Genomic DNA, 21,792 nt, shown 5'->3' with positions numbered 1-21,792 from the left:
AAGTCTGACAGCAACTCCTTTGTTAGTGCTGTGTTAACTTACTCACCAACGAGCTGTTTTCATCATCCGTACTCAACGCTGCATTCATTGCTTATTCCTAGACTTCATCACAATTTCCTGAAAGTTTAAGGGCACAAAAATCGTGGAATCAGGCTTTGTGCACTGAAACTTCCCATATGTTTGATTTCTACCTGGCCACAGGTGCCCACCTGCCTGGCAGGGTAAGACCCACAAAGCCAAGGACACGCATTGCCCTTGGATTTAATTTTGAACTGAAAGGCAATCCCCACACTAGTGAGCTCACTTGGTTATTTTTAAACATTTTTAAAGTGTTTTAGCAGCAACCAAAGACCACAGATGGAGCAGATAAAAAGAGAGGATGGAGGATGCTTCACATGTGCAGGCCACACACAGCGTGCTCCCCGAGAGCCAGGACTGAAACTGAATGCAGCACAGCAAACGGGAAGGACTTCTCTGTCTCACTAGAGATATCCTTAACTGCAGAGACACCAACTCCCCGCTCAGAACAAGGCAGAGACGGTGCTTGGGTGGGTTTCTCTGGCACCGGGTGTCTGCCGGGGTTGCCACACTGGGAGGTACATGGCCTTCCCGACCCTCCGCACCTTGCGGCACTGATGTGGGCCGTCAGCTCATCATTTGGGATGAGGGTTCGTTGACTAAACCTGTTCTTCAGGTCAGGTTTCCAAAAGGTCTTCCCACCCTGTTGCCGCTTATAATAATGGCTCGCTTGTTATCGTACCATGGCAGGTCACGTACTTCATTTCCTGGCACAAACCACACAAAGGGAAACATCTTTGCTGGAGAGCATGGCCTTTGGTGAGACACGAGACCAGGGAACTCAGGCAGGACTTTGTAAAATGCTTTATCACCCTTTCACAGCCCCAACCAGCAAGGTTTCAATGGGCTGTGCCCAAAGACTGCTTACACTAATCCCACACCTCAGCAATCATCAGCAACATAACAATTGTGGTGTGGTCCAACACACCATGACCAGGTGATCTTGTGGATTTTGTCGGTTCCCACCACAGCCCATGAGCTCTCTGGGCACCGTGCAGGCACGAGGAGCTGAGGTGCACGGGAACGCTGCTGGGTGTGCAGCTCCAGTGGCACTCCAGCTCACACTTCCCAAACACAGACCGGCAATGACCTACGCGGGCAGCACCTGAGCCTGCCCGAACGTGAGCCTGCATGAACATCAGGTTGCAAACAGGTTCAGGGACAGGCTTCTTCCAACCTCTCATCCCTCAATCTTCCTTCAGGAGACCCAAACCCACTAGCTGAACCACAAACGGCACTTGGGAAGCACAAGGGTGAGCGGTTCTGACTCCAGCAGAAGAAAACAGCAGAGCAAATAGAGAAAGCCCGTGGATCACCTCAGAAAGATGCTGCTGCCTCCCAAGTACTGGCAACCCTGAGTCACCGTAGGATGTGATGCTGTGCAGTACAGAACGGGATGCCAAGCAGCACATCCATAGGACACCCTATTGCTCTGGGAGGGTGACAGAGCCACGCAGCATCTTTAATCTGCCAGACTCATCCCTAACACACCATCCACTGCCCATGAGCACACTCATTGCATCACAGTCAGCTGTTTTGATTTATTGCTGTTCCTCGTGACTGCTGGGCTTGGTTCACTCAGGCTTAAGCTTAAAATTATAGTTTTGCAAAACCACATCCCATTTCTCATCCTTTGTTTAACTACCTATGTTAAAGCAACTCCATGGTCCGGTGAACCCCACCTGCTTCACCTCTTTCCCTCACAAAGCAGTTTCCAGTGTGAGACAAGCAGGTCTGAAGCAGCAGCAGAGAGGCATCGGTGAACTGCAGGCAGGAGGGACTCCTCTCCCGCCTGGCTCATACTGATGTAGCCAGGGAGCGTGAGCTGCCAGCTCCCGCTCGCTGGACACCGGGACAGACTGCAGCAGGGACAGACTCGGGACAGCCAGAGATGAAGGCAGCACGCACGCCCCGGGCAACCTCCTCCCCCCCAGCACAGCGCAGCCTGCGAGGCACACCCCAGGACTCCTGGCTTGCACCCCAAACTGCAGGAAGGGCTGAGGGCAGTGCCGTGACCGAGCTGGGAAAACCTTGAGCAAGTCAAATCTGCAGGCAAGGAGTAGCGAGAGCCCAAAGGGTGCTCTGCTCCATTCTGAGCAGACACACACACACACACACAAAAAAAATATACTGGGACAAAGGCATGGTGCCACTTTGGTGATAGAAGTGGAAGCGCAGCCTCCAACACACAAATAGCCTGAAGTGAGATCGGAAAAATGACATATTTTTTAAATGCAGAGGAGGCTCCCGCCCTTTCTGCGCTGGGAGCTGCAGGGTTTTACGCCCAGCAGGCGCAGAGGCCGCTGCCGGCAGAGGCCAGCTCCAGCACGCCCCTGCGCACACGCAGAAACACCCGCGGGCCGAGTCGAGCTCCGTTGGCCCCAGGGACAAGGTCCATGCAGCGGGGACACCGGGAGCACAGCCCAGGCAGGTAGGCAGCAGCCAGACGGCTCCTGAAGGACGCCTGGGACAAGGTACGTGGGGACTTGTGTTTGCACGTAGCGGACAGACAGATTTTTTTCTTATGCAGCCTCACGGAAGAGGGAGCTGGCGGCTGAGCCATCCCCGAGCTCCACCGCAGAGTCTGGCACTTCCTGGGACGGCTGAAGGGCAGGCCTGGGTTACTCCAAAACACGCTGCTTTGAGGCTTTTCTCCCTCCCAAAACAGTAAGACACGCTGAACTAAAGGTCTGAGTATCAGAAAAACAAGGAAAAAACCCACCATATTTGCAAGAGTTTCCAGAGTTTACATTTCTTAGAGTATTAAAAATAGTTCAGGACGGCAGGCAGCCCCTGCAAGGGAAAAATCTGCTTTATTTTCCACATACCATTTTTTTTTTTTTTTTTTTTTTTTAATTAGTATCCTGCGACAAATCCTGCTAACACGGGAATTACAAGGTTAGGAGTTAACGTAAAGCCGAGCCCCGTGGGAAGCAGGACGGAGGGAGCACGGGCAGAGCTGCTGCGAGTGCAGGTCCGGGAGCCTCTGAGCCGGCACCCGGGGGGTAGGCAGCAGCACCCAGCGGGGGGGGAGGCCAGGGCCAGAAACTCCCTTAAACATTAACACACACTTGTGGGATATTCCAGCAGTAACGTCTCATAAAATATCGGGGACAGACTGGTCAAAGAAAAAGATTTTGTGGTTAAAACAAAAAATTATAATAATCATAAAACCTGCATTTTGAGCTCTTAAGAGTGCCCTAAATTTTCATTGTCCATATCATTCCAATAAGGACAAGACAGTGCCTAAACATTCACGCAACCCCTGTTTGTGTGGTGTTTTGTTTTTTTTTTAAACTAACATGGGAATGTACCTATTTATGTACAAAGTACACTCCTACAGCTATTCTGCTGAGCACAGTGCCCTGCAACAGCTGCAGCTGCGGTGCAGGGAGCCATGCCCCAGGCTGCCCATGCAGGCACATCTTGGCCAACCTGCTGAACCTAACCATTCCTCGCTGCGCCCAACACCTTTACCAACCACCCACTGAAGGGGTGGTCAGCACCTAACGAGCCCCATCCCTTCCCGGAGCAGCTCAGCCTCCAGCATGGCTCTGCTAGAGACCGGCAAGTACTCGCAGGGCTCGGTCCTCGGCAGCGTGAATCCCGACCTCGCTAGCGAGAGGCAAACGGCCTCCTTCAGCGTGGAAAAGCTCACAGCCTGGCTGGATGGCGGTGCGGAGCACACTCGGATGCGCAGGGCGGTGGGTGAGTGAGGCTTACGAGGTCCGTGGCTGCGGGCTGGTATGGGGCACGCCTGTGTCCCCGCTGTTTCTGCCCCTCCTTTGCATGGTGGGTTTTGTGCTCCCCAGGTATTTGCTTATCGCCCGTCTCTCCCATGGGCGCGTGGAGTTGGAGTCTCTGCTAGCGTAAATCAACACGACTCCTCCGCAGCCACTCCCGCTGTCTGAAGCTTTTCCCCTTCCCTGCTCCCATCCCCAGTCTCTCTGGCAAGACTGGTTAAACTGGAACACAGGGTGACGGGGGTGGGCATCTCCGTGCGAGGGGGACGCGCGCGGGGGCCAGCACTGCTGAACCACAGCCAACGACCCTCCTCGGCACATCAGGCTCATCCAGGTGGGGAATTCCTTGTGTGGGTTGGCTCGGGCAGGCTGAGCTGCTCCCGCTTGCGATGGGTGTGGTGAGAAATGACTGCATGCTCAGAAGAGACAGATTTAAAAAAAAAAAAAAAACCAAAAAAAAAAAACCAAGTTCTTTTGCCTCTGTAACTATTCCCATATTATAACCTTACCAAATGAAAACGGCACAGGCCACTGGGATCGCATGCTGCAGAGTGGAACTGGAGTTCAGTAAAACCTTAAACGTGCACGGACTTAAAGGTTTCAAGGCAAAAAGGGAGCAGCGAGAGCGTTCAGGCTGACACAGAAAGAGCAAACCCCAGAGTCGCTTTGCAACGCTGTGAAAGGCCAGCGAAGTCCCGAGCCAAAGTGCTGGTGCCGAGTGGGACACCCGGCAGCTCCGGCTGTTAACCACCCTCTGGGCAAAACCCGGCTAACCGCGGCTCTTGCTGCCGTCACAGCCCGGGAACAGGCATCGGAGACAGAGGGATCCACGGCATTTTCTGTCAGAGGCAGAAAGTCACCTCCGACGCCCTGACCAGGGACGGTGCCTGACCCCGCAGGGTCACTATTCCCAGTTAACAGACCCCTCTCAGCCCACTCGCCACCCCTCTCCTCCTCCTTCCCCACACCCACCGCTTCTCAGAGTTAGGCACTGGCAAAATAAAACCTGCCTGCAGTCACCCTAAAAAGTCACAGCGTCGGTACGCACGCCCCCAGACCTGCCTGCGCCGTCGGAGCAGGGCTCGAGGCACCGCCTGCAGCTCCCCAGCTCCAGGAGAACCAACTCCTCTGTGTTGTGTTGCAGTCGAAGCCATCGAACGTGACCCTGTATTTAGCAGAGAAAACCAGTACTTCCAGAGCCAGAATGAGAGGTACGAAGCAGCAGTCAGAAAGGCTGTTCATCTCCAGAAAAAGATGCACGAGATGGGATGGAATGAGAATGGACCTGAATTTAAGTACATTTACAGGTGATTTTTCTTTTTTTTTTAATGTACAACTAATTTTGTTAAAAGTTTTGTATACCAACAAGAATCATTTTTAGCAAAGGCTGGGAGAGGCCAACAGTTTCCCAGAAAAGGTTTTGATACAAACGTGCTGCAGGTTTTTACTTTAGCAGCACGCTCAGGCAAAGGGAAAATGATGATAAACAGCAGGGAACTTCTCAAAGAGCAGCACATGGGTACAGAGTGATAGATCACAGCAGTTCACATCCCCAACGTGCTATTTCCACTTCAGCAAGCTCCCGACTTGTGCTACAGCTCTCATACCACCCCTCAGACATTTTTAAATGTACAACCAGAATTAAGAGTGGTGCTGTTTCAGTTATGCTACTGACTTCCAGAAAGAGAAAATGTCATTTTTAATTTATCTAGAAAATCCATATTGTATTTTAAAAAAGAAAAAGGAAATAAATAGTTTGTAGGTAAATGGAATAAAATATTTTTCACAATCCTTTCCTTAAAAAAAATTCCTTAACACTTTGCATGGAGTTAAGCTCCACATTTCAATTTTAATTGCTTATCCTTCTTTCTTTCCCCCTTTGCTAAATAAAAGTACCAGTTTGCTGTTGGCCGGTGCACACTGTTAGCTTGGTGGGGTTACATACCTAGTAAGGAGTGCAAGTTCAAAAGCATCATTCAAAAGGGCGATGCCTGCACCTTACAAATCACTGCTGACACGCAAAGTCACTTTCCAATATTTAATCCTATGAAGGGTTATAATTTTTATGCTAAGCTTTTCACCGCCTACAGTGAGCAGGACTCTCGGACCCGATCATTATATTCACAACAAAAAAGCAGCTCTCCACTCCTCCCTCAGAAGAAAAAAAGAAATCCCAGGGGATTTTTAAAAACCTGACAAAACTCAACCGCCTCTCCCACCTAGGTTTGCTTTTACCAGCCCCCTGCCCGATGCCAAGGGCTTCGGCAGGGCCAGCCCTGTGCTGCCAGGTTTTGCTGGGTTGAGAGCAGGACAGCTCTCCTCTGATGAAACACCAGGTGAGCACCAAGCTCTTACTGACAAAGCCCTGGTGCCTCCTGGTGCCAGACACAGTGAATCACTTGCACAGATTTAAAAGCCAGCTTTTTTAAATCGCAGTTAAAGTAACATTATTTCTGGATGGGCTGCCAAGGGTTCATTAAGTCTTTTCTCTGTTAATCAAAGCAATTTCCCTTTAATGTCTTCGTTCGTATTATTCCCCCCACTTTTTCAGCATGACTGATTCTCTCTCAGGGCCAGTATAAAAGAAAGGGCACAGTCATTTGTTAAAAATAAAAGCTATCTATCTGGAATGAGATGCTCACTAGAGCACTGCAGTAAAGCAATGCACTAACAGCCATACAAAGCTACCGAGAACAGCGCAGCCACTTATTTCTAGGTGTACTTTTATCTGTGATTCAACCGTGTTCTGAGGAATCCCAGGAAGAGGGACTATATTCCTCATATTTTCTTGGGATTTCTTGCACACACACACAAAAAAAAAAAACCCCAACCTTAAAACAAATGAGTTTCTGATTTGCACCATACTTACTGTACCCAAGTTCCCATACACAGCTTCTGGAATAGTGCTTTTTAGGATGTATGAGGAGATGGAGATGCTGAAGGACCTGACCAGACAATAAACCAGAGGTTACAAGGATGTATTTAAATTTTTCCACAAGAAAAAACATCCAAACATCTCAAGTCAGGTCAAATCTCCACGAACCCCAGTATGGTTCACTGACAGTGAGTGACAGCAAACACCCAGGGAATAGTACAGCAACAAACCCAACGTACCGAGGTATCTCCCCAGAATGGGAATGGGAGAGTTCAGGAAATCCAGGTCTCAGATGCCTACATACGTAATTCAGTCTACACAGCAAATTGCCAGGGTCTGGGGGTTTTAGGGTAGGGTGGTGGGGTTTTCTTTAGCTCAGCCTTAAAATTTGACTTATATAATCAGGAAAAAAAAAAAAATCCTATGAAGTAAAATAAAGATACAAAGGGCTCATGGGCTATCAGAGCCACAGGAGCTTTGGAGCTGGGCTGTGTTTTTAGGAGCTCAGCATCTGCTATTCAGAACAGATCATTCCTCCAACAGCAAGTGAAATAATGAGCTAGCAACATTTCATAACTATGTTATGAAAGAAGGAACAAAAGCAGCTTGGAAGAGCATTTACCCTGCAATACTGCCTGGGTGCTGGACATTGGGTAAGGTATGATGATGAAGAAATCAAAAGGCAGCAGGTGGTACTGTCTGGTGACCACTGCAGCATCACTGCCTCAGTCGTTGCATCCCTGGAACGTCATCCATGTAAAAATACCCCTTGTACCTTCTCCACAGGGCAGTGTCAGGAGACATTGCGTTTCTCCTTCACCGCGTCTTCATGAGAAGTATTTCAGTGCTGGGCTCCGACAAACAGATCGCCAAATGGATGCCTCTCGCCACTCAGTATCAGCTCATTGGCAGTTATGCCCAGACCGAACTGGGGCACGGTAAGGCTGCAAAGAAAACTCAGTGTTTCTGTAGGACAAAAGGCTCTGGCCCAGGTTCTCAGAGGAACTTGAGTTGGAGCTGCCCACGCTTCACTGGGGCACAGGGGGAACATGCCCCCAACATGTTAGAGGTTGATGTCCTCAGCATTCCTCTGCAAGCTGGAGATGCGCGGGCTTTGGTTTCGCCAGCGTGGAAAAAATAACGAGCGAGGGTGAAAGCTCATGGTTAGATACCAGGCCGTCACCATCGGTGGAGGGAATCAGCCAAGCAGCTTGTCCAGGTTGATGGTTGTCACCATGAACCAGGCAGCTTGCCCGAGTACCATGTGGCTCAAGAGATCTTTGCAGGAGATGGTGTGGGGTTGGTGCAGGCATCGTCCCACAGTTCTCATCAGGAGGGTAAACCACAAAACCCTGGTAGTACCCACACCAGCCTTGAGGGATCCTCCATTCTCTCCATCCTTGTGATACTCCAGGAGATTATTTTTTTTAATTATTTTATTTTGTCTTTAAGGAACTTATCTTCAGGGTTTGGAAACAACAGCAGTCTTTGATATCACTACACAGGAGTTTATACTGAACACGCCAAAGATCTCTGCCATGAAGTGGTGGCCTGGAGACAGTAAGTACCACACAAAATATTTTGGTTTCCCTCATTTGCCTCCTTCAGTTACTCGGTCTGCCCTGCTCAAGCTCTGTGTTTGAGGGCCCGGGTGCTAGCAGAGGACTTCAGTAAGAGATGCACACATGGAGAGGAAAGTGAGAGACCAAAGGGTTTTGTAAAAGTTCAAAGGCCAGAACAGTGCCACCATCATCTATCAAAAGCCCTTGGGCGGCAGGGCTGGAGAACTTCGCTCAGGGAAACTCCTGCCTCTGCAGAAATCATTCTTCTCTTCTTTGTAATTAATATTCAGATGACCAAAAACTGCAGGGAGGTCATCAACGTAAAGGATCAGCATAAAGGATTCAAGTCATCAGCCAGCCTCAGCATAAAGGATTCAAGTGTGCAATTCATGGCTCCCTTCAGGAAGGTATTTCACAGCACATAGCTGGCGTGACTCTCACAGCCACAGCACATCCCACTCTCTCAGCACAGCAAGAACTTAAGCTACTTATTTTTTCTCATCTGCTGATGCAAACTGTTCATCCAAGCCTCACGAGCAGCAACAGAGGCAGAAGGATGACAACTTCTGAGAGCCAAGAGCAAGCTCAGAGCACAGATTTAGGCAGTCTCCAGCTTCCAGCATCTGTGGATCACACCTACGCTGACCCATACGTTAGCGAGACCTAACGCACAATTAGCACCAACTGCTATTAACTGGGGAAGTCTTTGTACTGTATGTTGTCTTAAGGGAATGGGGCTGTTTTTCTTCTCATAGTGGGAAGGTCAGCAACCCACACAGTGGTCTTTGCTCAGCTGTACGTCCACGAGAAGTGCTACGGTGTGCACCCCTTCATCGTGCAGATACGCAGCCTTCAGGACCATTCACTCTGCCCAGGTAAATGACTCCAGACATCACAGCACTCATGCAGGTGCTCTGCCTTTTTTGTCTTTAAATGTTTTCTAAAGCATTGGGCCCAGGGAGAGTGAGCCCCACGGCAAATACCCAAGGCATAGCTATCATTAACCCCAACCTGTTCACCTAAAGGAAGATTTATTGCATCCTAAGCCCTCTTCTCAACCAGAACCCCGGGCTACTCTGACCACCTCTACATTAACACCTCAGTTCTGACCCCAGCCAACGCCAGTAACAGACGGATCACAGAAAAACCATGAGGCATTCAAACGCCTGTTTCATCCCTCAGGCAAGATCACCCATGCTGGGGTAGAAGCAGAGCTGAACGCGCCCTTCTTTGAGATCCCCAGCCTGCTGCAAAATGGGGAGAAAAAAGTTCAAGTGGAAGTAAGCAGGCCATGTTTTCTCCCGCTGCAGGCATAACTGCAGGAGACATTGGTCCCAAGATGAATTTTGAGCACATTGACAATGGGTACCTCATGCTGCAGAATGTGCGTGTCCCCAGGGAGAACATGCTGAACAAGTTTTGCGAGGTACGTACAGACTCACATCACAGGAGCGCCCATCAGACTCTCATTGCACAGCCAGAGAGATGACAGGGACCTGCTTGAATTTAGCACAAAAATCTTCCTTTGAGGTTGTCTGCGAGTCTCTGCAGTTTTAGCAAGGGCAGAAGTTACTTGAATCCTAAATGAAACTCGGTGTCAGGAATTCCACATTCAGAGGATGGGGATCACGGGGCAGGCAGAACCTATCTGAGCCAGGAGCACTAAGAGTTTGTCTCTTCAGATGGATATGTTTCATCCATCATACATAAAAATACTTAGGTTTGCATTCGATTAAGGATTTCAATGTCCATTTTTTATTCTATGCATAGAGGTTATACAGCCATCCTAGTACTGAAGTATCGAAGATTCTAACATCCTCTCTGTACTCCAGGTTCAACCAGATGGCACCTATGTAAGATGGGGATCACAGAAGATTAATTATTTCACAATGACTACAGTGCGCATTTCCCTCATTTCAGACGAAGTTCTAATACCTCTCATGAAAGCTTGCACCATTGCCATCCGATACTCTGCGGTTCGCCGGCAGTCCAAGTTAAAGCCTGGGTAATGCCACGCAAGTCCGCAGCGGTGGGAAGGGGACCGTACACCATCTTCCCCCACGCCAGTCTGTATTTCTGCTCTTCATCTTATCTTTCAGCACATCACCGGCTTATTTCCTGGCCCAGATAGGGTATTACAAACACGCTCCCCCGTTACTTACATTAACAAACGTCAAAGTACAAGAGAATGTTTACAGTTCTTTCTGAGATAAGTTTCACAGTTTAAATAGCTCAGTGCTTCATACAGGCAACTTATTTTTCTTAAAACTGGCCTTCCCATGTAATCCTGTAACTCAGCAGAATCCAGACGAAGCAGACAAGTTGCTGAATTCTTATTCCATTGCATCCTACTAGCTGGCGTGACACTAAAATACCTTCCAACATCCCCAATTCCAATATCCACACTTTACTACACTGAATTTTATTACTCTGGTAAGAATCCCTGTAATTTTAAAATAGGTATTTTCATTTGAATGGATTTCAAAAATTTCTGCTTAAATATCCTTTCAAAAGCAAGAAGATCCTAATGAGAACGTGGTTTGGTTCAAACACAAACCAAACACAAGAGCACAGCATGCTGAACTGCTATAATAACCAATTCCATCATTCGAAGTCCTGGGTGTACTAACCACAGCAAAAGCAATAAAGAACATCTTTAAAAAGCTCAGAAAGCTTAAAATAATTTAGACTCAAATATTTTCAGAGAAACCTATCTACACCCAGGGTCGCAAAGATCCAGTTCGAAAAGCAGTTTTTCAGGGTGCAGTGCCACCGCCCCCCTTACAATACCAAACAACTTGCTGTCCTCAAAGGCTTCATCCTCTTCCTCTCCTGCAGTCCCCGTTCCCCCTCTGCACGGACCGATCACATGGAGACTTTTCCCCTCTGGTAGGCTGGTTCACCAACACGGCAGAAAAATCACTTTTTTTTCCGAGTTGGGCTTGTTTTTCTCTAACAGCTTAGCAAGCTGGGCAGGTTTGCTGCCACGACATCAGCTCAGTCCTGTTCACATACTGCTTCTTGGTAATGAAAAATGCCGGTTTTCATTATGCAATAGGTAAACTAACAGTAGCTATGTCTGTGTCTGCACTTTCCCTACTTCATCAGCTGTCTTCCAACAGGGAACAAGAAGCAAAAATCCTTGACTACCAGACCCAGCAAGAGAAATTGCTGCCCCAGTTGGCAGCAGCCTATGCCTTTCATCTCACCAACGACTACCTGCAGGAGCTATTCAAAAAGGGGTACAGCGAGATCCAGAAGAACAACTTCGACAGGCTGCCAGAGGTGAGCTGCAGCAGGATTCGCTCCTACAGCTGGTTTGCACCTAGGTTGCACTTCTCGTCTCTGAATACCAAAGTATTTTAGCAAACTGGACAAGCATTCCTCTCACCACTAGGTAACTGGAGAAAGAGGCAGCACTAAGAGATCAAATGGCTTGCCCTAGGTCCACAGCCAGTCAACAACAGCGTTTGCTTTACTGTCCCAAATTTTTGGCTTTGGGAACTATTGCAGAGTGAAAAGTCCTTGAAAAGCATGTGTGTTTACAAAAACCCTGTTCCAAGTAGCTGGTGGTGCAAAGCGTTATTTCGCAACTTCACCTACAAATGCACATGCAAATATTCACTTCTGAGCCAGAACAAAAATGTGACTTTTTAGATAGACCATAAGATTTTGCAACTGGAGGCCTGAAATGAAAACACGCTCTGAAACAAGGGCAGCCAAAGCCACTGCTGGTTGAGAAGAACCCAAAAATGCATAAACCGACCACAGTGTGCTGGGCACGCGGGTGTGCAGCATGCCACGCAGAAACCGAAGGCCAGGTTCGGGGAGCAGCTGGGTGCTGCACCAGCACCCAAAGGAGGATCCAACAGGGATTTCATGCCCAGAAATTGCACAAAATTAAGAAAGGAAACTTACTGGAGAACTGCTTTAGAACACTTTCACCATTAACCCTGCCTTTTTTTTTTTTTTTAAACAGCTCCACGCACTTTCTTCAGGCTTTAAAGCCACTATTACTCAGTACTGCACTGCAGCAGTGGAGATCTGCCTCCGGGCATGCGGGGGACACGGCTACTCCTTGCTGAGTGGACTCCCTTCCTTGTATACAAAAATACTTGCCTCTTGTATTTATGAAGGGGAAAACACCATTTTGCTCCTGCAAACTGCCAGGTAACAATTCAAATTTGTTCATCTAAAAGCCTGCTCCCTCATTTACTCAACCTCTACCAGTTCTTCTCCAAAACCAGTAAAACCAGCTACTGCTTTCTCACAGCACCTTCTAAAAATACAACTTAGGACATAAACTATTCATGTCTTCTGTCTAACAGGCATGGAGGTGTGTGGGAATCGGATTCTCTCTTCTATTTTTGGTTTGGGGATGTACGCAGGTGCTGTTCTGCATAACCTCATTTTCCTCTTTGTCTAGTAGCACAGCAAGAGCATTGCTATACAAGTTTTGCTATTTTTTTTTTTTAAGCAACTGATGTAACGTGATATTGGTAAAGAGAGGTTGATTCAGAGAAGGCAGAGTTGTTGGATACTGAAAGCAGATGAGTCATGCTCCAAGAACACCGCTTTCCTCTGAACACACAGACTGGTGATTATCTGGAGTAGATGAAATACAAGAGAAAGAAACCACAGCTGCTTGAACTTTTAATAACATGTGCTTTTACTAGAAGGAGAAAACCAGTGCACTTCCCAGGGACAGAGGTGCTACCACAAAGCTCTGTGCTTGCATGCACAAACTTCTGCACTCATGACTGCCTCTTCTTGCAAGATCAATGGCAAGGTCACGAGAAATGCTGTAACCTTTCACTTCCAGACCTCGTCAGTCTAGGTTAGGTCATACCAAAGGTGCCAAAAACCAGTAAAGTGAGTGGGGAATGCTCTTTGGACACATGTTTAGCTCCAAGAAAGGCTCTCATGTTTGTTAACATAAGGTGACCGTGTGTTGGGGATCACAGGGTAAGACCAGACCACCATTAAGACTCCCAGAGCATTAAGACTCAGGCTGCAAAGTTGATAACGTAGCTTATCACCGTGCTGCTGAGACTGCTAATAGCCACAGCAAGTTTCTGCCTAAAAATTCATCACTTCAGATTGCTGTAGCATTAAATATGGTAGACAGGCTACCTCTGAGACTCATCACTGATGAGGTTATTGTGCATAACATGCAAAATGAACGGCCATTACTTGTTCAAGTCCATTCTGGACCACCGATGGATGGGTCACACCATGCAGCTCCTCACCCAAGCCCACTTTACTTTTTGCATGACCATTTGCTGTGTGGGGATCACAACCATAGCCTGCTCTGACTGCTACCCTCTTCCCAGGTTCCTGATCAAATGCTTCATGGCAGCCAGCACTGGCCAGCCCGTTCCACCATCTGTCACTTATCTGGCTGCAGTGAAACCCGGGAAGTGTCCAGCCAAGAACAAGTTGGATTTTCTCAGTCCAGATATTTACACTGAGGCCTATCAACACATGGCATTCAGGTCAGTACGGAGGATGAGAGACAGAGTTTCTCTCTCTGACATCAGAAATGTGTTAAGAGCTCAGCTTCTGCCTTGCTTTAAAGGGAGGTAAAATAACATGAGTTACACAAGAACTGACACCATCTGCTCCCGAAAGAGAAAAGGAAGACTCACACAGGATTAACAGCCATGTCAATTGTTCAACAGGAAGCTTTCATATTCAGAACATCAGAAGTTTTTAAGCCACGTGCTACCTAACAGCTATATTCCATAGAGCTGATTCTATACCGAGCTGATGGCACTATTTAAGTGTATCCCGGACCACATCACTATGTTGCCATCCAGTAAAACCTGTAGGCAACTGGACCCTGTGCGATTCTATCCAAAAAGTTAAAATTTCACATACCTGAAAAACTGATGTTTGTTTTCAATTAACACCACAGCAAACACAGCCTCTCATTCTGTCTGTAGCCTTTCAACTACACACTCAACTACTCAACACAAATAAAAACAGTGTCATGAGTGGTCTCGTTAGTGTAATGTGCACGTTTATGGGCCATATAGGAGTCACCTCTGAAAACCAGGTAAACAGATGGACAGCCCTGCTGTCATTCCAATCAGCGTAAAACCAGAGCCATTCTTCCGAAAGCTTCGGTGTCGATGGGGGCAGGATTTGGATCCCTGTGTAGAAAAACAGAAACATAATGTAATATCCGTCCGATATTACCACCGCTTTATTTTGCTTTGCAAACTCTCCTTACACACACACAACCCAAGAAAAATTCAGCAGACCCCCTGGTAAACTACCCTGGAAGCTAAGAAGGCAGAAATCCTTCAGTACCAGGGTGGTCTGGCTGCTTTTCCCAATTTGTACTTAGATTTTGCATTATCCAAGTTCACTCATACTGAGTGTAGATAAATTCAAATGTCAGAAATGCCATTTTGCCATACAATGACACATGAGCCCGAGTATGAAATGAGCGCATGTGGGCTGTTATATTCATATGCAATATGCTTTTTCAATTTTCCAGACTCATAAGCAGCACAGCAGCAAAACTACAGGACTTGATTCAGTCAGGAGTCAAAAAGCACGACGCGTGGAACCAGTGCACAGTGCAGCTGGTGCAGGCTGCAAAGGTTAGTAAAATTTATCTGCTTATTTGATGTTTGTCTTTATGATACAATATGCAACAGAAACAGCACAATTAGCTTGAAGTCTCAGTGCTCTTTATTGTTTTCTGTGAGCATCTAAGGGACACCACAAAGATCAGGGCATCGCTGTGGCCTGCATGGTAGAAAAAACATAGTAAGAAGCAACTCCTGATCTGAAGAACTTGCTGTCTGAATAGGCCAGGTAGAAAAAGACTAGAGGGACTAGAAATGAAAGGGAGGGGGAAAAAAAAACCCAAACCAAAAAAACATTCATGGTTATGCTGCCACTACCAGCAGAATCAGACTTCCCATCTCCTCCCAACTAGATGCCACCATCTCCAGCTAACACTCATTTTTTGGTAAGAATCCAGCGTTTCTGGCTCCCAGATGAAAGCCTCCCCAAAGCCGCCCTACTCAAAGCTGGTGGAGTCACAGCAAGGGTGAAGTGTGCCTGGTATTTCTTATCTACCGTTCCCACAAGGAAAGGTAACTGCGGGGAAAAGCAGGGATAAGTGCAATGTTAATTACTGCTGAAAGAAAAATCAAATCAGCAAAGTCAAATTAATAGCAGACACAAAACCAACTCCCAGTTCATATGGATTAGGCAACCAGCATGCCTTCAGCTGAAATAGGATCGGGACAGCAGCATTCGTTCCCCAAAACAGGGGTTAATACAGAACTGAGCAGAAAAGAAAGTAAGAGGGGAGAAAAGCCCTAAATTTAAATGAAAACCAAAACCACTAATACACTTCAGTATCTCCAAAAAACAAAATCCTTTTTTTACTATGCAATTAAGCACAATTCCTCTACAATTATGGTGAAGTCCTTCTTTCCTTCCTTCCTAAACTGAGGGAAGGAACACTTTGAAACAGGTCCATGGCTTATTTTAACTTCATTCAGTTGCTAATGGAAAACATCTTGCTGTAATCTACCGTTCAGCCAGAGCCAACCCAAACCAAAACGGACTTAGCAAGAAGCCCCTGACAGGGAAAAAGGAACGCCTCACGCACCTAACTGTGGCGATACCATCTCGGTGATTTCATAGTAGGGAACAGCCCCCTTGTAGTCAGTCAATTAGGTGAAGTCCTTGATGAGTCAAACGCTTTCTCAGCAACAGCCAAGATCCTTCCAAAACCATTGGAAGCGTTGATCCGCTCATACTGGTAAGCACGGTTACAATCCTTCAAAACAAGAACTCTCTGAGTAAGGAAGCAAAGACGTGATCTCAGCAGCAGCATGTTTTGGCGTCACCTCTCTGCCGTGCGTCACCCCCCGTTTTCAATTACACAGACTCAGTGGAAGCAGCAAGGATTCAAAGCTGTAAGCTTGAAAGAGCAGAAAAACTGTAATTGCCTCAAAAATAAAGGAGAGCTCCTATAAACAAAGTGACTTTTTTTTTTTTTAAATACTTTCCCAATAATTGTTTAAATGTAAATATATTTTTAGTGGAATGAAACTGAAGCAAAATGTTCCTATTCAGAGATTACCTCTAGAACAGGCTCTGACCAGCACTACCCACGCACAAACCTGAACAAGCTGTTCCATCCTGCACCCACTCAATTGGTGGCCAAGGTCTCTGGACTGAAGAGCAGGGAAGACCATGTGTCAGAGGAGGAGCTGGAATCCAGCTCTCTCTGACAGGTGAGAAGGAGCACCTAGACACGGGACTAGTCAGAAATAAACTGTTTCCAAAGAGCTTAACATATGCAGGGGGCTGGCTGTGGTATTGTCAGTGGCAATTGTGCTTCTAGACTCTTCAGAAAATGGGATCTGGGTCCCCAAAGCTTCTTAGGTACTTCAGGGAGAGGAAGAGTCACCCAAAACCCTTGAGTTTCCCCTGTAAATTTAAAACCTTGATAGCCTGCTGCCTTCTTGGGGCACTTATGTATTTACTTCTTATTCCACGCCTTCCCTGGAGACTCACCCAGACAACTGGCACAGCAGCTATGTGCACTGACACCCGCCAGCTCTCAGCCGAGTGGCTCAGACGCTGCGTACAGACTCCACACAGATTAATTGCTTGAGTAGACACCCAGCTTCTCAAGCAGGTTCTACAGTCCACGCTGGCCTCCACGCTGCTCGACTGTGCCGGCAGGAAGAGCTGCAGCACAGGTGTGCCGTGCTTACACCCACAGCCGGGAGGAGAACTGTACCACGGGGGAGCGAACCCACGCACATACCAACACCACCAACCACCCGCAGTAATGTCAGCATAGCCAGAGTCACCCCCACGAACAGGCAGTCGGTCTACTTCGTTTGCTCTGGACCTCAGCTAATATTTCTGTAACTTGTGAGACACTCTACCGCTGTCTGAGCCAGAAATTATCAGTTTACTTAAAACCACAAAAGCGAGAGGTACGTTTGGTTGTTCTTCTGTGACAACAGATGTTTTCAGAGCTGAAGCCCTATAGACACTCCCTGAGCCCAAGGTCTTCAACAAGAGTTTTCTCCTGTTGGTGTATAACCAAGATTCACACAAGCACATTCCAATGTGTTTCCATCACACAAACTCTTTGGGGCATTCATCAGAAATATTTAGAATAAGTACTACCATGATTTCTGCAGCGGTTTTCTAGAGTTTACAAATACCGCAGTGTTGACTGTTTACACCCCCAATTCTCTCTGTACTGTTGCTGTAGGACATGAATGCAAAAGGCCTGGTCAACCAGCAAACAAAGAATACAGACTGGAAAAGTGCCAGGGAAATGAAAAGGATTTATATTCTTTGCAAGAACGTTTGAGTCATTTGGCCTACTAAAAGTGTTTTGAGGTGCATTCACTGTTGATTGCGTTTGTTTCCCAGGCTCACTGCCACTACATCACTGTGAAAAACTTTGCAGAAACTGTGGAAAAACTTGAGACCAAGGCTGGCATCCAGAAGATTATGAAACATCTTTGTGACCTCTTTGCATTACACGGGATCTTCTCGAACACAGGAGTCTTCTTGCATGACGGATACATATCCGGAGCTCAAATGGACATGGTCACGGCATCGTACCTGGACCTCCTGGCTGTCATTCGGTAAGCTGCTCAAGCGTGAGAGGAAACATACAGCTATTCAGTTTGTCCCTGCGACAGACATAAACTGGTGCTGCTGTACCTATGGCAACATCTCCAAAGTCAATTCACCTCACTCAGTTTCTATTTTCATTGCCTAGCAGCACTAGAAATTGATTGAAACATCTACACAGAGCTTGTTTTCACAGCAAACCAGACCTAAGTGTCCAGCTCCTCTGCAATCTCTAAATTAAGATTCTGTAACATGAAATCTTAAATTATAAATCAAAACCTCCCATTTGCAGTAGAGCGAATGCAGGAAAATAGGTAGTCAGAGCAGCACTGGCAGGAGGCAGCCACAGAAACAGATCATACACTGCAGAATCTGCTTAAGCCGCAGCTAATACAGCCTACTCTGTTGCCATGGCTGACTTGCAACTGGTACCCAAACAATCCTGCCTACAGCTAGTTCAGATGCACCTGCTCGACACCGTCTATTACTAAGTGACTTCTGAGACATGCTAAGTTTTTAACTTACCACAACACTCGCAAAGGTTTTTCTACAAAGGGTTCATCTTTCCATACTCAGCATTGTTGGTGCAGAGAAGCAAGTTACTACTGTGTGTAAAATGCTACTTAAGTCACCTTAAGAAGCAAGAATACACCATGACCAAGAGCTGAACGGGACTGAGCCAAACAGCAGCATTTTCAGAACTGCTCACAGGATTCAAGTTAAACAATAAGCTTAACATAACGTTTTCAAAAAGCTTACCACATTGTTGTCTCTGGAATTCATTGCAGCTTCTCTGGGTTAACCCAAGCCTAGTTAACAGGATTCAAGAATGGAGTGGGTGTTTACCTGTCTAATTAAAGTCAGTTATTTACAATTAGGAGAAAGGATACCAACACCTCCCAGTCTGTAACAAAACCCCAGCCTTTCCCAAACCCCCAAACAGTCCTTCCTTCCCCAAAACAAACTGGTAATGCAGATGCCAACATTTGAGCAAACCGCTCACACCTCAGGTGTGGGGGAAGGACAGCAGAACTTCCAATACTCAGGACAATGGGAGGACGAGGAAAAAGAAACCATCTCCTGCTTAGGAGAAGACGCTGTCATTACACACTTGTCCTCATGCTCTAGCTACCTCCTGCTGACTGCTCTCAGGCTGGCCACTGGACTAGATGGACCCTTGGTGTGGTTCAGGGTTGCTCTGTTCTTACAGACACAAAGAGAGTAGAAAACCTTGCCACTCCATGATGAGGTAATGCAAATACTCAAGAGTAGATGAAGGTTGGAGATCAGCAAAGATTTCACATCAATCTAATAGCAACCTTATTCCTTATTCTATTTTGTAAGACAAACACATAAGAAAAGCAAAACACACAAAAAAAACCCAAAAGCAAGAACTGGCAGAGTTTGCTGAGAAAAAATCTGACATGAGATTGAGTCCTAAATTAGGGAATTACAGGTGGACGCCAGGTGATTACGAGACCCTGCAAATAGCGGTTCAACAATACAGACTGCTCAGGGCATTAGTAGAACATGCCTCAACACAAGGAATCAACACAAGCAGGATCTTCCCCACAGCGTGCACAAGGGGAAAAACTGGCACAAGCGTTTCAGACTGAGGAACCTGGACAACTGACTTTCAAGTTTTCCTCTGACTTATTTTCCTCCCTTACAAAGCAATACCCGCTTCAGTAATATCCGTGTCATTCATCTACTCCTTAGGAAGGATGCTGTGCCATTAGTGGACGCGTTTGACTTCACAGATAAGAACCTGAATTCTGCGCTCGGCAGTTACGACGGGCAGGTTTACCAACGGCTTTACGAGTGGGCTCAGAAGTCACCAACGAACAAGCAGGTATGGGCGCTGGATTACAGCCAGGCAGCTTCTGCATTAGCCAGAGCAGAAATTGTCTGCTTTTCTTCTAATAAAAGCAATACAGATAAAAAGTGGAGCCTTTAATTCTTAGTATCTCACTTTGAACAATGACCTGTGATACTCCAATTATGCCGCCTATAGTCTTAGCTCCGACATTTAATCTAACGATGAGTTACAGCCCCCAGAGTAGTGGAGCTTGTACTAGGAAGCCGGACTGCCACGTGCCACCAACATGGTTTTGGTAATATTGTACAAAATAAGCTAAAACAAAAATCTGTTTTCATAGTTTACCTAATTGCAGCATATTTTGCATACACTGCTACTTTTACTAGTGCAATACTTAATTTTTTTAATAATATGTTTAACCAGAAAGAGTATAAATGTTAAACAAGGCAATTTCATCCTTCATGGTCTTTAGCACTTTACTTTCACTTCTTAATTCATCCATATTGTGGAGTAATGTGAAATTCTGCATGATGTAAATAGCTATTGCTCTGTTTGAAAACTCATTTTGCCTTAAGTGAGATTTTTACTGTGGTAATCAGCAACCCTTTGAAATTCTACAGCTGAACACAAAATTTGCCTTCAGCAAACATTCAAATTCAAGCATTTTTTTTAATTTTTTTTTTTAAGTTAAAAGGTATGCTGTTCCATTTGGGATGAATATTGTGTGCTGGTTATGAAGGACAGCACATACCGTAGGGAAAGAGATCTTGCACATAGCTGAAGTAGCTGGCTGTTTGGTTTCATTTTGGGTGGGGGTTTTTTAAACAGTCTAGCTTTCCATATTTCAGAGATCATTCTTAAGAAAAAAATTACAGCCTTTTTCTTCTTCTTAATTACCATTAATCCCCTTCCATCTTCTTCCGAACAGATGAGCCCAGCCTATGAGAGGTATTTGAAGCCACTTCTTCACAACACACTATCAAAATTATGAAGACCGTGATTTAAGTGAAGGCCACATATTTCCTCCTGTTCTTTGTGCAGCAGTACATTTATGAAGCATCAGTAATGACTAATCAGAATTAATAATCAGTTGCTTACTTGAAGTTGAAACAAGTATGAAACAAGATTCTTAGCCAGCCATTTGCATTTAATCAGCCCAACAATGCTGAGTGGTACCTGCTGCTACGAGGCGATAGTCAGAAACAGCCTAGGGTTTGCTGGTTTCTAACTTGAATTGTCCTGATAGCATCAAACTATGCCAGTTGGCTTTCCTATTATTTTTCTAAATCCACTGTATGATGATTAAGGAAAAAAAAAAATAAAAATCACATTATGAGCTCCCTCTCAGTGTGTTATAACTGTACAGTGCCTTCAAAAAAAACCCCACAAACCAAAACAAACATCTTAGTGAAACACCCAAGGGAGGTAAAATGACGGTCCTTGGTTTCTAGGAACATCTTGTTCTCTTAGATCAAGAGGTATATTAGAAAGTACGTCTGTTTGGACAATTAAAACACTTGCTCAGCAGTGGAGTATTCCTGGCTAATGGAGATTCAGACAAAGCCAATACCAACTCCAGTCTGCAGAATTTACTTTCCCATTAATAGAGCCGCTCGTACTGTCCTCCTATAAATCTTGGGCTCCAATAAAGTGTATTATGTGGAATACTGCTTCTCTAATTATTATACTTCATAATTATGGAAAGGGCAGACTGATCCAGGCCAGTCATTAATTTGCTAGCAAATGAAGTGTTGCAAAGAACATCTTGTGATTATAATTCAATGCCAGTTAACACAGATATTTCTTACCACATGTTGCAGGAAAGAAACAACCACTTTTCCTGAGCTTTATCAGTTCAGCTTTTCTTTCCCCCCTTACAGGAAGAATAAAGCTTTACTACCTCTATTACAAAAGTCAAAACCCCTACAATGTATGACGAGGGGGAGACAAAATATGACAAATACATGAGAGAGATGAGATGGAAAGCTCCCACCTTCAAAAACCCCATAGAAATCCAGACCCCTCTTACATCCCAAAGAGCAAAGCAGCTGTGGTAAGAAATACTTGTGACAAGAATTT

At 46.1% G+C, this 21,792-nt stretch overlaps 1 protein-coding gene and 1 long non-coding RNA gene across 5 annotated transcripts; one reads left to right on the top strand and one right to left on the bottom strand.

Moving 5' to 3' along the window:
• Positions 1-43: 43 nt before the first annotated feature.
• LOC142603177 (uncharacterized) lies at positions 44-16,161 on the bottom strand. Its single transcript, XR_012837043.1, has 3 exons — positions 15,895-16,161; positions 14,139-14,413; positions 44-117 (listed from the first exon to the last, which is right to left on the bottom strand). It is a non-coding gene; the product is annotated as an uncharacterized LOC142603177 (long non-coding RNA).
• On the top strand, positions 2,424-21,378 carry ACOX2 (acyl-CoA oxidase 2). 4 transcript variants are annotated; one of them, XM_075762265.1, is made up of 16 exons: positions 2,424-2,509; positions 2,588-2,745; positions 3,611-3,786; positions 4,966-5,128; positions 7,483-7,634; positions 8,149-8,256; positions 9,014-9,133; positions 9,569-9,684; positions 10,091-10,263; positions 11,381-11,543; positions 12,238-12,428; positions 13,592-13,753; positions 14,764-14,869; positions 17,688-17,905; positions 19,614-19,746; positions 20,642-21,378. In XM_075762265.1, the coding sequence occupies exons 2-16, from the start codon at positions 2,603-2,605 to the stop codon at positions 20,702-20,704; spliced, it is 2,187 nt and encodes a 728-aa protein (XP_075618380.1). In that variant the 5' UTR covers positions 2,424-2,509; positions 2,588-2,602; the 3' UTR covers positions 20,705-21,378. The 4 variants fall into 4 exon arrangements, with proteins under 4 accessions (XP_075618380.1, XP_010296384.2, XP_075618379.1 ...); XM_010298082.2 differs by lacking the exon at positions 2,588-2,745 and having other exon boundaries at positions 2,429-2,552; positions 3,614-3,786; XM_075762264.1 differs by lacking the exon at positions 2,588-2,745 and having other exon boundaries at positions 2,435-2,552; positions 3,609-3,786.
• The last annotated feature ends 414 nt before the right edge of the window (positions 21,379-21,792 follow it).

Source organism: Balearica regulorum, chromosome 10, assembly GCF_011004875.1.
Source record: "Balearica regulorum gibbericeps isolate bBalReg1 chromosome 10, bBalReg1.pri, whole genome shotgun sequence".
NCBI classification, from domain to species: Eukaryota; Metazoa; Chordata; class Aves; order Gruiformes; family Gruidae; genus Balearica; species Balearica regulorum.
This window is presented reverse-complemented; position numbering and strand designations above follow the sequence as displayed.

Bases quoted from the DNA above. Each gene is read 5' to 3' on its own strand.
- ACOX2 (XM_075762265.1), top strand. From the start codon at position 2,603: ATGCAGCCTCACGGAAGAGGGAGCTGGCGGCTGAGCCATCCCCGAGCT. The intron at 13,754-14,763 runs GTCAGTACGGAG...TCAATTTTCCAG, and splicing joins TATCAACACATGGCATTCAG to ACTCATAAGCAGCACAGCAG. The intron at 14,870-17,687 runs GTTAGTAAAATT...TTTGTTTCCCAG, and splicing joins AGCTGGTGCAGGCTGCAAAG to GCTCACTGCCACTACATCAC.